Source organism: Lissotriton helveticus, chromosome 7, assembly GCF_964261635.1.
Source record: "Lissotriton helveticus chromosome 7, aLisHel1.1, whole genome shotgun sequence".
Taxonomy (NCBI): Eukaryota; Metazoa; Chordata; class Amphibia; order Caudata; family Salamandridae; genus Lissotriton; species Lissotriton helveticus.
Window position 1 is genome coordinate 1,809,776,356 of NC_136068.1, and position 18,650 is coordinate 1,809,795,005.

Genomic DNA, 18,650 nt, shown 5'->3' on the forward strand with positions numbered 1-18,650 from the left:
GTAAAGAAATATTTTCTCACCTTAGCAAATACTTTGAGTTTGAAAACAGTCTAAGAAACACACCAATTTGTCTTCAGCAGAGCAAAAGGTATGCACTCCAGAGTCTGCAGCTATCAAAAGCACAGAAATGGTGTAATTCTTCACACATATTTCTCATGTCACCCAATCAAAACTCTTCCCTCACTTTTTTTCAAATGAAAACCCTTCCCCCTCTGCCCTTTCTGCCTATTTTCCATAGCAACCACCTCTTGGAGAAACTCTGGTGTTTGCAAATTCACACAACAATGTTGCAATTGAACTCTGAACTCTCAGTGCACCTGCATATCCAGTGCTTTCTTTCATTTAATGATTTTTTATTGACCACTCAAAATACATCTTTCAAAGAACACATCTCTACACCCTAACTTTCTGTTTTCATCAATCAAAATCCACCAATCACTGTTACTACTTCATGAACACAGAAACTCCACAGTTTTTTTCATTTCAAACTCACATTTTTTCAACTGCCATTTCATTGCCACACTTCATCTGACTGCAGGAGAACCTTCTCTCACCATGTTTTCTGTCTGGATTGTTGGTCATAGTTATATTCACTGGGCTCAAAGGTACGTTGAAAGCAGGAATTTACCTAACCTCAATTTACAAGATGTGGAAATTAAGTGGTTTGGCCAGAGAGGATTAAAATGTCACCAATTGATACCATTGGTGAAAACCTTTATGCATTTGCCAAAACCTGACCTGTTAATTGTGCACTGTGGAGGTAATGACTTGGGCACTTTGACTGGTGTAGGTCTGGAAATGCTTTTAAAGGACACCTTTGAGCAATTAATGGCACTTTTTCCTCAGACTGCCTTGGTATATTCAAATATATGCCAAAGACAGAAATGGAGGTGGTCAAACCAATTTTGTCCACAAATTGAGAAGTCGAGGAAGCATGTAAACAAATCTGTTTCAGCTTACATGAGAGACCATGGAATGGGCTCCCTGTACAACAATAACTTGCGTTACTACATGCAAGATATCTACAGAGGAGATGGAGTTCACTTCTCAGATGAGGGCAACAGAGTTTTCACTCTGAATTTAAAAATGTGCATTGGTACCTACTTATAAGTACCTAAATGTACCATAAACCCAAAAGCTCTTCTCAGAGCTACCCTACATCTAATCACTCACAATTATTTTTTTACTCTAACTATTTTCACTAATTTTCAACAAAATACGCTCCCTGGTGCGCTACCCGGTACGCGTACCGGGAGCTAACCTCGCGAAATTTTTAAAAAAAATGTTTTTTTTTCCGCACATATGGGCCTCCTCAGCCACCCTCACAAAACCTAGGGGGTCAAGATAAGTCTACCGTGCCCCCTTCTACCCATTCTGAACATTATTTGCCCTCCATCTTGTATCATAATTCGACCGAAACACAAAATGGTGGACTCCCGTTACGCTTAAGGTTCGCGTACCAGGGCGCTCACCGGTTCGCGTACCGGGTCGCTTCCTGGGAAGCGCACCATCAAAAAAGGTGGGAAAGTAGTTCACAGAAAAGCCACTGGAGACAATTTCACCAAATATAGAATAGCTCATACTACATACCAATCCCTACCATTTTCACAAATTTGATTGGAATTCCATTTAGCCATTTAGCCTGAAGTCCTCTCTAAATACCGTGAGGTAAATTACTTCACAAAACACATCTGAAGTGTTGGAATTGACAACCAATTAAAATGTTACTTTCATTTTCTACTTTTTTTACCTGACATTTGATTGGTTATGTACCCGAATATATATAAAGGAAGAGAAGGAAACACAGCCATTTTGACTACTACTTCCTGGTGTACATTTCATTTGGATTTTCATTAATAACTTCAACTTCTTTTTAAAGGTAAGTTGTTATTTTTAAAACTGAAGTATATTGTGCACTTTAAGTTAATATGGCAAACTTTTTCTGTTAGTTATATACTATCCCTCTGTAGTACTTATAAATTTAGATACACTTTTTTATATTCCTACTTCCACTCTGATACTATACACTGCCCAAAGATAAATTCTCTGATAAAAACTGCCTATCTAAAATTAATCCCAACAGTGCCCTACCTCTACTAATATATATTTTTTTTATGCAAATTTCAGGAAAAATGGAAAGTGAACAAAACATTTCATTTGAAATTGTCCTTCCAGAGTCCAACACAGAAATCATTGATCCAAATGAGATTGAATTTATGGATGAAACATGGGACCAAGAACTACTGCAATGTGTGCAAGCAGTAGATAACCTCCTTGCAAATGAGGACATTTTACAACCTCAGAGACTACAATCTATATTCCATGATTATGAAATTTCTGACAATGAAATGTTAGAAAGTTTAATAAATTATGAAACACAATAAAAAAAGTTAAAAAAAAAAAAAAAATAATCAACAAAACCAACAATCAATTAACATACAGCATTTGAAAAGTCTATCATTCATTTTTTATTGTGATACGCTCCCCAGTACGCTTCCCGGTTCGCGTACCGGGCGCTAACCACGAAAAAAAACAAAAAAATTTTTTTTTTTTTTTTGCTTAGCGGGGCCCCTTTAAAGCCTCCACATCAAACCTAGGGGGTCAGGGAGTATCTACTATGCCCCCTTAAGGTCATTTGCCCCTTCGCTTTTGACCTCCTCTTGTCTCTCGATCCTACCGAGAGACAAGATGGCGGCCGCTCCGGACTGTTTAGAATGTTGACAGACACCGGAGAGCCAATCAACTTCGCTACGCGAAGTTCCGTTACGCGTCAAGTACGCGTACCGGGGCGCTGCCTGGTCCGCGCTTACAGATATATATCTTTTTTTGAACGTTATTTTCTCAAAATCCACTGCAGCACATATATTGAGACCTACAAAAGGCACATCGGGCTACCAGTCCCTACAATTTTGCCAAGTTTCGTGCAAATCCATTCAGCCGTTCGGGCTAAAAGTGAGGCTAACCGCCCTATGGAAAACTCAATGTTAAAAACACGTTTTGGGACCCCCCTTTTTTCTCGGCCCCCCCTGGACCAACTCCCCCCAAATTTCCAGTGGCTGCTCAGAAACAAAATGTTCCATTTTCCAGAAAATTTCAGCCAATTCCGTCCACAAACGCCAAAGTTATTAGACATAGAATTTTCAAAAATCCCATAGGGAAAAAATCCTAACTATATATACCTACTGGCGACCGCCAGTAGGTAATATATATATATATATATACGTATATAACTATATATATATATATATATATATATATATATATATATATATATATATATATATATATATATATACATACACACTTTATTTTTGGGGTAGCCACTCACCAAGACCCACAACCTCCACACCAAGCAGGTCCAACAGGTCCTGCTCCCGGTCCAAAATGTCGGCCCAGCGGTGGGACACCTGATGGTGGGTACGCCGGATACCGGAGCAGCGGAAGACTGCACGGCGCACCTTCGCCCACCGCCGGAGACGCTCTTCAATGCGCTGGTAGCCGGAGCCGGGCCTGCCGCCTGCCGCCTGCTGCCAAAGTCAAGGGGAGGTGACGTTGGATAAAAAAGACCAGGGCGGCCACCTCCTCCTCCCCAAAAAGTTGGCGGGGCGTCACTCCTGCCGGGCGCATTCTGCCGCAAGGCAGCCGGGTTTTTTTAGGCACAGCCGCCTTGCCCTTTGAGCCGCCGATGCTGCTGGCACCCTTCACCATGGTTCTGGGTGGAGGGGAGAAGGAAAGTTGAAGACAAAAAGGTTAGGGGAAGAAAGAAGAAAGATAAAAGAAGGAAGTAATATAAAACAAGAGAAAAGTTGCAAAAAAAGTGGTAAAAGTAAACATAAAATGAGAAATATAAACCTAGGCGCAGACAGAAATAGGTAAGAAGTAAAGAGAGTTAGAAAAACTGAGGGAAAAGACCAGGATGGAAGAGATAGGAGTGAGATGCTAAAGTAGGCCCAAAACCATAGCCAGAGTGTGAAATCGAAGATGGCTCTGCCCGTCGCGACCGCCGCGGTAAGTTCGCGAACGGGTCTAGCAAGCTACTACGCATGTCCGCGGAGCTACGTGTAGCTCGCGGAGTGCAAGTGCGTCTTCGCGTAGCGTCGCGGAGTGCGGCTACGCGAACTACGCCCAGGGTTAATCATGACCAGGAATGCTGCTGGGCTCGAAAGGCTGCTCCAAAATCAAACTACCGTGAAATTCATGGAGGAGGCGGACATAATCTGTATACAAGAATCCTGGTTGATCAACCCTCTTTCATTAAGAGGATATGCAGAATATGGTAAAGCAGCAAAAAAGATCAACATCTTCGGAAGACCATCGGGGGGAACATGCGTCTACATAAAGCATTCATTGAAATTGGAATTCACGGAAATAAACAACCTTCCAGACTCCCTTCATGCGGGCATCCTGAAAGGCCGCCACTCGACAAACGGGAATTTTTCAATCTTACTTATTAATATTTACTATAATCCACACGGGCCTACAGCCAACCCGCTGACGCTTACAAACTATTTAGCGTCCTTACTGCTCCAATTCCCATCATTAGAATGCATTATCCTTGGTGACCTCAATACCCATAACATAGGGGTGCAAACCACACAAAGTCACCAGTCTGGGACTACTACTGCACTGAATGACCTACTAAATCTTACAAACTGGCGACAGCGCATTCAGTTCATTTAAAGAACAGCCCAGGAGCTATTGTCGGTCATACGTACAACAACCAAACGACGATCGACTACATCATCTTAAGTGACAAACTGCAACCCCTGATGTCAAATTTTTCAGTTCATCCGCGTAGTGACAGCGATCATGCCGCCCTAACCATCACGCTGAACTTTACAGTGAACACACGCCACAGGCTACAATGCATTGGAGCAGCCGATGGCAAAGAACTGATAAAGTTACCCAGAAGAATTAAATGGGGGCCGATTGTAATTACCTCATTTAACAACTGGGAAAACTCGTGGATAGGCTGGCCACCAAGTGAACAGAAGAAGGGTGCTATAGCAACATGGAACGGCATAACCGGGACCCTGGCGGCAAAACTTCGCGGGGATACAGATAGAACAACCCACTGGCATCCTCCAACTGCATATGGACACAATGCAATAATTAAAATAAGTGCTAAACAACTGAACACGAAACGAAAAGCCTTTCGTAAAATCGGCTCAAACTCAAACAAAATACAATTACAAGAAGCCACAAAAAGCCACTCCAAGAAGGTTTGGGATGCAAAACGTGACCACTGCGAAGCACAATGGCTAAAAATCTTCGACCTGTTGAGCCCTGGGAAATTGCAAGAGTTCTGGAGCTACCTAAGCAATCTCGGACGAGGTACAGACCATAGAGAAAACTCCCTTGAGGCATCCATTTGGGTCGCCCATGTAAAAGCCCTCTATAATGAAGAGGGATCAGTTAACCAGCAAAATGACGCACCCATAGCAGGTGGTGAGCCAGACACTGTTAACGAAAAGAAGGCCCGCCCGGAAAAATGTTAGTGTCCAAAATACTAAAAAACATCAGGCAAAACGGCGCTCCGGGCCCTAATGGCATTCCTGGCCACCTATTCAAAGCGAACATCGAATTTTGGTCCGAAAATCTGACCCACCTGTATGCTGCATGCTGGCTCTTGGGGGACGTGCCAGACTCATGGAGAGGCTCGCTCTTACATCCAATCCACAAGAAAGGCCCCAAAACAGATCCATCAAGCTACCGTATGATCGCCCTCCTGGACATCAAGGGAAAAGCTTACGCTAGTGCCATCCTGAGGGACCTTGCAGACTGGACGAGCGAAGAAGGCCTCCTCCCATTCTGCCATACCGGATTTAGACCTGGGTCTGCCACTGTAGATAACATCATCGCACTTTCTTTTCTGGTCCATCAAATGCGGTGGCGCAAAAGTCTCCCCTATTCGCGTGCTTCATTGATTACTCGGCAGCGTTTGATGGGGTAGATCGCGCCATCCTGTGGAGAAAGCTGGCTCAATGGAACATCAACTCTTCCCTGCTAAGAGAGATCCAGTCATACCAAAAAACGTGGGTTAGAATCAAACTCCCGAGGGACTCCGCATCCGCCAAGATTGACACAGATCGAGGCCTAAAACAAGGGTGCGTCTTGGCCCCAATGTTGTTCAATCTATATACAGCGGACATGGAGAGGGCCATGTCCGGGACAGCCTTAGCAACCCCAAAGATTGGAGGGACCAAAATTCAATTTATGCAATATGCGGATGATTTGGTACTGCTGGACCACACTAAAATTGGGTTACAAAAGGCGCTGACGGCACTTGCAGTATACAACAAAAAAAACAGGCTGGTAGCAAATCCCTCCAAATCAAAAGTAATCATCTTCGGACACTACCCAAAGAAAAAATCAGTAAGATGGAGCCTTGGGGCCCGATGTAGGTAATCCCAGATTACCGATTCTTAAATACCAAATCATACCGATTCGGTATTTAAGAACTGGCAATCGGGATTTAGGTAATTTTACCGATTTCATTACAGAATCGGTAAAATTCGGTAATTACCGAATCGGTAAATACCGATTCGGTAATTGGGGGAAACATTGAAGGGTGGCAGGGTGTCACTTTGACACCCTGTTGCACCCCTCAATTGTGCAAGCGTTCCCGGGTAAACTCAACAAGGACCTAGAAAAAATACACTGCAGAGCTTATAAGAGACTGTTCCACTTACCAAGGTGCACCAGAAATACGCTAATTCGTTTAGAGTTCTCGCTCAACCAGCAAAATCTTAAAGAGATGGCCCCCTTAAGTAAATATTACTTCCTTACAACAGTGGCACACGGGAACACACTCAAGGCAGTATTGAAACATATCTTCATGGTACCTGGGAATCCCTGGTCAGCCACTCTTAATGTGGCAAAGGATCTTCTCCATCTAGCCACAGAGTCCTGGAATCCCGAACACGTCAGTTATACCGCCATCAAAAACGCGATCAAAAAACAAGTACGTGCGCGTTCGCGGGAACTGGACCTGGTGTCATTGGCTAATAGAAACTTTCACGAGTCCCTATGCCTGCCGACACTGTGCACAACCCTAAATCCCACTTCACGCAGGCTGTGGGCCGTGCAGCCCTTCATAAGATTTTAGCCTACAGACTACCCCCCCTGCCCCTAAAAGAACTATATGCCTCTGAACTGGCTGGACTAGCTGCACGGGAATGCAGGCTCCGTAGGTACAAATGAGAGTCACTGACCCACCTCCTATTTTGTTGCCCGGCGCTGTGTACGGCTCGCAGTCTCTACCTCAGGCCTATTCTAATACAAGTGGGGTCACGCACCGCAAAGGAGGCAATTTACCAACTATACACACTAACGATGGTAAAACAGATGACCTCTTTCGGAAAATATATCCATCAGACACGGTCCAAGCTGATGGCCACTTAGGGCACACATGAATAGAGACCTTGCAGACACACATTGGGCTGCCCCACTATGAACCCTTCTCACTGTATCTACCAGCGCCCAGCACACAAACGTGCTTGCCGACACTCTCTTGGTTTTAACTTTTGCAATTTTGTATTCTGGTTTTTAATGTAAGGGTTTTGAGTAACCACACAATAAAGTATTCACTCATTTAGACCCAAGGGCTCTATGTTGTGTTTTTGTTAATTGATTGGGGAGCAAACCCTCGCTTCCCTGTAAATATTTTCTCCTCAGACCCTCCTTTCCCTTTGTTGTGTGAGTACATGATTTCTCACACAAAACCTAGCAAAACCATAGTTTGTGCTAAAGCATGTAGTGGTAAACACTAAAGACCATAGCTTAAAAAATGCATATTATGACTTTGTGCAATTCTTTTCAGAAAGCAAAGCCACTTTTAGTCTAAGTAATCACATTAGGGCCCAGGTTGAGCTATTTTTTTGGTGCAGCCACTATGCAAAATGTTAGTTGGTATTTACTAAACCTTATGAGGGCTGACTTGCATCACAATGCATGACTTAGTAAAGAAATTGTGACGAAATGTAGCTCTTTGACCTTTGTTGTATTTCACTGTGTCATGTAGTTTCTAAAAAACCTATATAGGATCCGCACGTTTAGACAACAAACACTATAGGATTTGTGTCAGACTGATTCTTGACACCCCTACCGGGTACCTTAGCCTGTATACCAACTAGCTCTCAGTGTCACTAGAAACGCCTCTTACCAAGGAGAGAATAGTTCTTGGCAACTATCGAACTCGACAACCGCTAATCCCTCAGGTCTGTGGAAACAGTGTACTACTTTACCCTCAGGCACTCGTGCTCAGAGAGATACACCGAATAAATGGTGGGGACGTTTTTCAAAAAGCATTTATTGAACCAGCATCATTCTAGAGTTCAAGTTCAAGTTCAGTAATTTGTATAGTGCACTACTCACCCAGAGGGTCTCAAGGCGCTTGAGGGAGGGTGGGTGCATTATTTATCGAATAGCCATGTTTTAAGCTGCTTTCTGAAGGAGAGGTGGTTCTGTGTGAGGCGGAGGGGAGTGGGGAGGGAGTTCTAGGTCTTGGCCGCTAAGTAGGAGAAGGATCTTCCTCCCATGGTGGATCTATGGATGCACGGAATTGCGGCGAGGGCTTGATTGGTTGAACGTAGTTGGCGGGTGGGTGTGTAGAAGGACAGTCGTGTGTTGAGGCATTCGGGTCCTAGGTCGTAGAGGGCCTTGTGTGCGTGGGTGAGGAGACGGAATGTTATTCTCTTGTTGACAGGGAGCCAATGGAGGTCTTTCAGGTGACCGGAGATGTGAGCTTGATGGGGTATGTCCAGTATGAGTCTGGCTGAGGCGTTTTGGATGCATTGGAGTTTTTTCTGTAGTTTAGCTGTGGTTCCGGCGTAACGGGTGTTCCCGTAGTCAAGTCGGCTCGTGACCAGTGCGTGGGTGACTGTCTTTCTTGTTTCGGTGGGGATCCAGCGGAAGATTTTTTTGAGTATGCGTAGGATGTTGAAGCAAGAAGATGAGACAGCGTTGACTTGTCTGGTCACTGAGAGGGAGGAGTCTAGGATGAAGCCTAGGTTACGTGCGTGATCTGTGGGTATGGGTGCTGTACCCAGGGCCGGTGGCCACCAAGAGTCGTCCCAGGCAGAGGGGGAGGATCCTAAGATGAGGACTTCCGTTTTGTCCGAGTTTAGTTTTAAACGACTGTTCTTCATCCACTCGGCTACTTCTTTCATTCCTTCGTGTAGATTGGATTTGGCGGTGTTTGGGTCTTTGGTGAGGGAGAGGATCAGTTGGGTGTCGTCTGCGTAGGAGATGATGCTGAGGTTGTGTTGTCGCGCGATGGATGCGAGGGGACTCATGTAAACGTTGAAGAGGGTGGGACTGAGAGATGAACCTTGTGGTTCGCCGCAGATGACTTCGGTGGCTTCTGATTTGCATGGGGGGAGACGGACTCTCTGGGTTCTTCCGACGAGGAACGAGATGATCCAGTCCAAAGCTTTTCCTTGAATTCCAACGTTGCTGAGGCGTTGTATGAGGGTGCTATGGCAGACTGTGTCGAAGGCGGCGGAGAGGTCGAGTAGTATGAGGGCAGCTGTTTTTCCGTTGTCTAGTAGTGTTCGGATGTCGTCAGTTGCTGCGAGGAGGGCGGTTTCTGTGCTATGTTTGGCTCGGAAGCCGGCTTGTGAAGGGTCGAGGGATTTGTTGGATTCGAGGAAGGTGGCGAGCTGGCTGTTGACGGCTTTTTCAATGACTTTGTCAGGGAATGGGAGGAGCGAGATGGGGCGGTAGTTCTTGAGTTCCGTGGGGTCAGCTGTGGGTTTCTTCAAAAGGGCGCTTAGTTCGGCGTGTTTCCAGCTTTCCGGGAAGGTAGCGGAGTTGAAGGAACAGTTGATGACCTCGCGGAGATGGGGTGCGATTATGGAGTCTGGTTTATTGAAAATGTGGTGGGGACAAAGATCGGTAGGCGAACCTGAGTGGATGGAGTTCATCAGGCGGATGGTGTCTTCAGTAGTGATTGGGTTCCAGGCGTAGAGGTTGTTAGGGTGTTGTTTAGGTTCGGAGGTGGGTGGGGTGGACTGTTCTTCGGGCTGGTTTTCAAAGCTGTTATGTATGTCGGCGATTTTGTTGTGGAAGAAAGAGGATAAAGAGTCGCAGAGGTCTTGGGAGAGAGTGATGTCGTTGGAGCCGGCGGAGGTGTTGGTAAATTCATTGACGATGTTAAATAGTTCCTTGCTGTTGTGGGCGTTGTTGTCGAGACAATCCTTGAATGCTGATTGTTTGGTGGATCGGATCAATTGGTGGTGCTTGCGTGTGGCGTCCTTGAAGGTGGCAAGGTTGTCAGTGGTTGTTTTTTTTCTCCAGGTTTTCTCGAGAGTACGACATAGCTTCTTGGATTTCTTAAGGTCATCGTTGAACCAGGGGGCCTTTTTGCTACCTTGTTTGAATTGATGGTTTTTCAAGGGTGCTAATTCGTCAGCGCTGTGGGAGATCCATTGTGTGAATTTGGTGGCCGCTTGGTTTGGGTCCGATGATATGGCGGGAGGGTTTAGGTTAAGTGAAGTGAAGAGTTGGTCGGTGGTGATTTTGTTCCAATTTCTTCGAGGAATAGGTTGTGGAGGGTTGTGGGTCGTGGTCTGTTTGTAGCTGAAGTGAACGCAGCTGTGGTCCGTCCAGTGGAGAGCTGTGGTGTGATCGAAGGAGATGTGTTTGCTGGAGGTGAAGATGGGGTTGAGCGTGTGTCTGGCCAAGTGGGTGGGGGTGTCAACGAGTTGTTTTAGTCCGAGATTGTCCAGGTTGTCCAGCAGTGTGGAGGTGTTGCTGTCGTTTTTCTTTTCCAGGTGGAAGTTGAGGTCTCCTAGTAGGATGTAGTTCTCGGAGGTGAGGGCATGTGGGCTGATGAAGTCCCTGATGTCTTCGCTGAATTGTGTGCGGGTTCCTGGTGGTCTGTAGATGAGGGTGCCTCTGAGTGTGGTCCTGGGGTCGGTGTGGATCTGGAAGTGAAGGTGTTCGGCGGTAGCGAGGTTGTCGTCGGAGCTGGTCGTGATTCGGATGGTGTTCTTATGGACGATGGCGATGCCTCCTCCTGTTTGGTAGCTGCGGTCCTTACGGGTGATCTTGTAGCCGTCCGGGATGGCTATGGCGATGTCGGGTGCAGATGAGGCGTTCAACCATGTTTCTGTAAGGAAGGCGACGTCTGGCGCGGTAGTGTCGAGTAGGTCCCAGAGTTCAGTGACATGTCTGTGGATCGATCGGGTGTTGAGCAGGATGCACTTCAGGTGGTTAGAGTTGGAGCTGTGTTTGGAGTTGGTGGATTTGGTATGGGTCCTGATGCAGGCGAACTTGCAGGAGTTACAGGTGAAGGGTCCATGGGTGTGTCCTGGGGTAGTCTCACAGCATTGTGGTGTTCGACCGGGGTTCAGGGCTAAGAGGGTTGCAGCGTCGTATGTCATGCGGGCGGAGTGGATTTTGCGGGGGCCAAGGGGTCTGGCCCTGGGCGCGGTTCAGGCGTGGACGGGCGTAGACGGGCTTACCTTTGGCGCGCCTTCGGCGCGCATAGGCTGCGATCGCTGCGCGTAAACACTGCGCGCAAAAGCATCTGTCATAAGTGGATAGTGAAGGGGAGGGGTGAGGGAGGGTCAGCTGGGAGGCGGGAGCGGGGTGGAGATCAGGGCAGGGGGGCAGAACAACAACAACAAAATGGCAGCAAGCAGCCAATATCTAAACAAGACTGGGGCACAATCCAAAATAGCGCGATGCAAAGTAAAATAGGTGTGCTGAAACAACCATTAGACAGTAACAGATATAAATGATTATAAGCACCAACAGAGTAAAAGGATGGTAGATTTCTGTCATTGTGCTAAAACAATGAATACAGGCAAGTATATAAAATACATGACAGTAGTAAATGCATACTCCTATGATGCGATCCTAACTAGATGTACCTAAGTGTATCTAGCATGTATGTGGGTGTAAAGCCATGTATCCCTCTAGGATAAAGTCAACCACTTTACCTGAAGTGAGAGACTGTGGGACTATGTCTTGACTTCAAGATGGATACCCTGCAAGCGATGTCAGACCACTGGGAGCTGGAGTGTCTGCATGCAGGAGCCTTGGCGTCTCACCTCAGAGTGTCAGCTTGGAAGTCCTATTCTCCTCTGACTATCTCAGCAAGATATGGTGTATATATACCCAAAGTGGTACCCCCTGGGGATATACCGTGCTGTGTCATGTCGGACTAGGATGAGGGGTGGAATGACCATTATACATAGTTATTATGCAGGAGATTGTAGGCCTGCTGTCCTGCTGTGATTCAGACAATCCTCATGCATAATGAATGAGGCTTAAGCTTTTCGGAGAAAACCCAATGCATCTTTGGACATTACCGTAAGTAGGTAAACGGTCAGCACTAAGAACCATTATGCAGTGTAATAGTAGGGTAGAATTTAGGTGAAAGGTTAGGTGACTACCTGAGCCTATATTGGGTTCCTATATGGAATATACCAACTGTGTCCAGCAGCCTTTTCATGAGGGCAGCATGAGCATTCCCATACATCCACCCATGGATTTTTGTGCATTCCCATAATAACTGAAGCTACTAAACTTGTGAATGTGTCAAAATGCTATGGCTTCCCTGGTGAGGTGCAAATGAAGATAAATAACTTTATTTTATTTTTTATGTAGAAAATCTTTATTTCGGTTGTAAAACCATAAAAGACAGCATTTCATGTCAACGATTAAAAAAGATTTTGGCAGGAATTTTAAAAAGAATAAAATACATTGGTAAAAGAAAAAGATCTTTCGCAGTTTGTCGATAACCACAGATAAAAAAAATACGTTTCATTAAAGTTTTAAGAATTGCAAACGAGCCCACCACATTGCAGCAAGAAATCGTGAGGTAGCAAATACTATGTGCATTCTGGTGGCATGTTTTAAAAGCCTGTACACATCTATGCAATGCATAGCACCAAGATTCTTACATAATTGCTGTAATTCTCTTCTTCTGATCTTGGAGTAACCTTGGCAAACAAAAAGAACATGCAGTTCTGTTTCCTCAGCTAGACCACAGGCAGGGCAGGCCATGGAAACATCCTTAGACCATTTATTAACAAATGAATGCAGGGGGAGACAACCATGATGAAACTGCAAATAGAGTTTCCTGGCAATGGTTGGACGTATAAAGTCCAAGCACGGCTCTAGTTGGTAAATGGCTTTTATATCCAGAAACTGGCGAGTCAGAGAGACAATCTTGGGGTCCTCTGAGATGTTATCAAATTTCGCCTTCCAGTCCATGGTGGATGTATATGTTTGAGTGACCCTGGTGTGGGCAATTAGAGGACTTGCCCATAGCTCGGGACAGCCTATCTCATTTAAGCTTTTCTTAGGCTGAATACCTCTTGCAATTCGGCTCTGTACTCCGCCAGCTCGTTTGTTGCCCACAGACGTTGCCGATACAGTAGCGGACGCCTTGCAATTTCTTGTGCAATAGGTCTCACCCCAAGTCCATATACAGGGGCAACAGAGGGGAGGTTTGCGGAAGCCCTATCAATTGCCTCAAGAAATTATTTTTCGTTATGTGTAATTGGCCTAAGGTTCAAGTGCCCCCATAGTTCAGCCCCGTAGAGGGCTGAACTTCTTGCCTCCGTCTTGTAAATCTCTGTAGCTGGGGTAAGGATTTTGTGGCAGGACTTCCTGTAATGTTTAGCGAATCCCCCAGCTGTCTGTGTTTATTTCAGATTAGATCTGGCCACTTGGGATTTCTATGTCATGTTTTAATTTAGGGTAAAACCCAGGTAATCAAATTCTGATACCCTTTCTAACGGTACACCATTCATGCAGAGATTAGAGCGGACATGCTTACTGGGGTTGAAAACCATACTTTTTTTTGTTGTAATTGATTTCTAAACCCCTACCTCTACAAAATTCACAGAAGACATCCAAGATTTTCTGCAGGCCCATAGGGGGTTTTGAGAGGAGCAAGGTGTCCTCTGCAAACATCATTGCTGGTAATCTCTTGTTTGCTAGCTTAGGGGCATCGATGTTCTGACATTTATTTATAACATCCACTAAGCCATTTTTGAAGATGCAAAATAGTGTGGGGGCTAACACACATCCTTGCCTCACTCCCCTATTAACTGGAATGCGTTTAGTATGTTCCCCGTTCTTACCACATCTAATTTGGGCAAAGGTGCCAGTGTGTATTACACTGTGTAATTTCCTAAGTAGGAGTAAGAGATAAGATGGAAGTCCCAACTCTTTGAGGACCTTCCATAGTGCCTCTCTGGGAACCAAGTCGAAGGCGCTTTTGAGGTCAACGAAGACCAGATACAGACTGCCGCTCCCCATCATTACTATCTTCCAAAAGAGGAGCTGCAGCCTGAAAATCTGGTCTATCGTTGACATTTTGGCCCTGAACCCTGCCTGGAGGGGGAATAGGATGTTATTGTAAATTTATTTCTCTTCATTACTTCATCTTTCTATGAGTGATGCATCACAAATTGAAAGAGTAAATTGCCTTACAAGATTATTTTCATGTGGGAAGGTACCCCTCCTACAAAAAACAATCCTGCTTATAAGGCAGGCACCCTTGCAGCATATTGCAAGGGTACGTGCAGTTGGTGTAGGCCGCGACAACTCTGCAAGCTCTAGGAAGGAGCTGAAGAGATATGTATCTGCTACTTCAGTTGTCTTCCATTCATATAATGAGGCACAGTAACTTTGCCTGCTGCCCTATGTTGTGTGAACTTTGGATTTTAACTTTCTGATTTTTTGGTTTGGGATTAGACAGGGTCTTTAGTTTTTCCATAATAGAGGACTTTCAACCATCCATCATCATTCATGTTGTAGTGTCATTCATATTTTGTGTCCACCCACAACAATATAGGACAGTGGGTAAGCCCACTTCAGCCATTCAGCTGCCTGGCATTTTGATGCACATAAATATCCACATGTGCCAGAAAAGTCATTTTCTTTAGTGCCAGGGACTGGTGGGCCCAGCATCTCCAAAGACACAGTGACCTAGCCATTGCTACACATACAGATACGCATAAACAGGTAGTCATCTTTTAATGATTATAGTAATATTTTAAAAACAGTTGTATCTCAATATACAAAGAGTAGATACGTTCAAGGCTGTATTTAGAGGTCATTGTATCACTTATGAAGTGTCAGAAAATTTGAAACAAAGGCAGATCATAAATGAAACATTCTCTAGAGTAGATAACACAACTATATCTAAAGATGTGGGAGATGTTGGTAGCTACACACACCTTTTGAGAGCAGGAACTGCTCACCAGACCAATAGGTTTATGGGGCGGAGAATAAAATAGGAGAATTCCTCACAGACTGGCTATGGATAAAAAAAGGCAAAGAAGATATAGGAATTCAGGAACCCTTTAATCAAATTTTGAAGACAGACCGTGAGGAAGTGACAAGAGTATTCCACCAATTATTTTCTGCACATCAATAGAACAGATAGAGTTAGTTTTATTGCAATGACTAGGATGTACTCCATAATAAAATGAACAGGCTGTCAAGCTTAAGATGTCAGAGGGCTTAAAACAGGTGTTGCAAAGCCATCCTGTGTGTCCTGTTCACCCCCTGGTACTGGTCATAACGGACTCCCTGGGCAATCTCTATCAAGGCCTTAGGGTACACTATATATTTGGGTACTCTTACAATTGGCACAACCGACCCTATTCATCCCTTTTAGATAATTGGGCAGGGGATTAAAACTACCTATAAGTCCCTAGTTATTAACTGGACATGGCGGTTTAGAGGCCAGCGGACTATCCTGCACTTGAATGTGTGCACTGATGAGTTCTGAGGTCATTTTAAACCCAGCCCTGTGCTGCAGCCCTGCTTTTAAAAGTAAATTTACTGCACACTCAACTTTAGTGGTAGGGGCACTTAAAAAGTGATAATATCTACAATATTGTTGCATATGAGGTACCCCCAGAGTTTCCTCTAGGTGTCACAGGTGTGGGGAGTCATGTAATCATAAGGAGGGCCCTTACAAATATATTTTATTTGTCTTGGGGATAAATTGCACATTTCATTTGCCCCTTTGTGGTAAAGTGTCTCCCAAAATATATATGGTGCTAGGAGCACTGTGGAGTATTGATCTACATTATATCATTTCATGTTCCCCATTGTAGATTACAGCCACAAAAGATAACATTGCAATAGTTAATGAATGAGTAAATATTGATAAGAATTAAGTAAATATCATTTAAAGACTCAGTAGAATGGTGTTGACAATTCAAACAATATGCCAATATTGGGTTTATCCTAAAATGTACAGAAAATACGTTATAACGCTTTATTGTCCATAAAGCCAAAATTCATCCTTCCTGTAGTCTTTGCTGATTGGCCAGAGTTAACAGGCTTAGCGAGGCTGCTTCGATAAAGTTACAAAGGAAGAACAGGACAGGCATGAAATTCCAGGTCTGCCTACCATCATCTCCTCTGACCCAGTCAGATTGCAGTCTTAAGGAGGGAATCTGCAGGTGTTGGGGGGAGGAGAGCTATAGAAATGAGTCATACTGAAGGTTTATTTATTTCCTTATTACTCTACTGAGATTTCAGCTGTGTTAAACTTTGAAGGAATAGCACTTTCTGGGAGAAGATTATGCCAGACTTTGGAGGCAGTGGCCAAACAGTCTTGCACCTCTTTGGAAAGGGGTGCTCTCCTGCTTGACCCCAGAGAACATTGAATGAATACATGAGAGGTGCAGAGTCTCTGAGATCTACTGCTTGAAACTAAGAGAAGAGGAAGGATTACCATGCTAGAAACTTGACTTGCATCAAGACGCCCTGCCTTCTGACTGACAGTGCCTGCTACACTATCTGGACCTACAGTCCTGTGGATGTAGATTGCTTCTAAAATGATTAAGGAGTGGACTCCCTGAAAGCTAAAGGTTAACAGATCTCATCTGCATCATCTTCACCAGAAGTCCACTGCCTGGAGTGTTTCCAGTGGATTTTTAAGTGTTATGGCCAGGTGCATTGTAGGAATGGTGGTCCCAAACCTTCCAGACCCTTGGATTGTGATTTGGACCCTTTGGATCCTCAAGAGGAACTTCAGGCAGAAGTCCCAAACATTTGGAGAAGTACTCAGCAACGTTGGAAAAAAGGTCATACGGTTACTAACTAAACCGCGAGAGGCAAGCTGGCCATTTCAACCGTGACCTAGACTGGATTTCAGGTTCATCAAGCTGAAGAGCTCCAATGGTCTGACTTTCAGAATTTGACCAGGATCTCCCTAAAAGTCAAGCAGGCCAACCCTCACCGAATCCGGATTGGTGAAGAGCATCGAGTGACCTCTGCAGAAAAACCTACAGAAACGTTTCTAAGTCTAAAGGTAACATGTTGACTGGGTGTCAGCGCTCCCCCAAAAATGATGGTACCTACCTCGCAGAGAACTTTTTAAATATCGGGCAGAACAAGTTCTCGTCATTCAGCAGCGGCAAGATGCTGTAATTTACCTATCTTGTGCTACAGGCTACGTCCATTGATGAGGGAGGTGGCAGCAGCATCCTGCGAGAGTTGTGGGTTTAGTGATCTACCCTGCCAAGATCTTGCAAGAGTTCAAGGGAGGCAGTGAAGTGTGCTCATAATGTGCTGAGAGGCACACTTCACCTCAAGTAGGTCCACAGCATTGTCATGTCTTCACGCATGTGCATGTTTGTTAGTTCAGAGTAGATACGTTCGTAGTGCTCATGCGTAGGGAGATAGTGTCTTATTAGGTGTCAAACTTATCGGAATCGAGAAGCTGCAGAATTTCCATTCCCAACAGCAACCCTCCTTGAAGAGAAAGCCTTACCTGAGTATTGCTGTCCACTAGAAGCGAAGAATCTTACCTGAGTTTAGCGGTCCAGCTGAAGAGAGAATTTTCAGCAGCAATTCGCTTCTGGGTTCACACGAGTACCAAGCTCTGAAAAAGAAAAAACATAAGTTAACATTATTAACTCAAAGTCAATTGTTATTCATAATGAATACCTTTTAATGATAGAACTGGAAGATTGATTTAAGGTGAGAAGACTGCATAGGACCTGTAAAAGTAGACTGTCAAGAGTAGCGAGGTGAACATTAGAAAACATAACAAGGCAGTCTCTTCTCTCTATTCCCATCTCCTTTCCCCCCGTGGAGTTCACTTAGCCCTTCATTTAATCATGAGGGCTGGAGGGGGTTCTAGGCTGGGAGTTGGAATCTGTGCATCATTCTGCTCCCTTGAAGTACTGGGAACCAACCTGTGACTACACCCTCCTTGACACTGGGGCCTCCAGCTCAGTGTATCCACGCAGAACTCCATCGCGGTTGGTCTAAAAGTTTGACTTTGTACCGGTTAAGCGAAACCAATAGTCCCAGTGTGGTTCTATAGGTTACTAAGTGATAGATAGGTTATTCTTTAAAAATTCATATCTCTGGATCCCTACATTGGAGTTTTTTGGTGTCATGTTAAAGATAAAAATAGTTCCTATTTTAAAAAGTGGTGTTGAATTTTTATTGTATGTCATGTCTTAATTATTTATTCCATTGTTGTTTTTAAATGCTTTACATACCGGTCTCCACACTGAAGCCTGCATGAGTTTAGGGCTAGTTTTAATTCTGCTAAGAGTGCTTCCCAGTGGTCCTGGGGCAAGACTGGACTCGTGACTGCAACTCAGCTGTACTCAACCCAACAGGATATTACCCAAACTTACTCCCATCAACAA

At 44.7% G+C, this 18,650-nt stretch overlaps 1 protein-coding gene across 1 annotated transcript in view; it reads right to left on the minus strand.

Annotated features, from left to right (window-relative positions):
• LOC144769722 (uncharacterized) overlaps positions 1–18,247 on the minus strand; it is a 36,920-nt gene extending 18,673 nt beyond the window's left edge. Inside the window, exons 1-2 of the mRNA XM_078653902.1 lie at positions 18,186–18,247; positions 17,796–17,869 (exon numbers count right to left, since the gene is read on the minus strand). Of these exons, the coding sequence (XP_078510028.1) occupies positions 17,796–17,869; positions 18,186–18,247 (136 nt within the window). The remainder of the gene's footprint in view (positions 1–17,795; positions 17,870–18,185) is intronic.
• Positions 18,248–18,650: the final 403 nt, after the last annotated feature.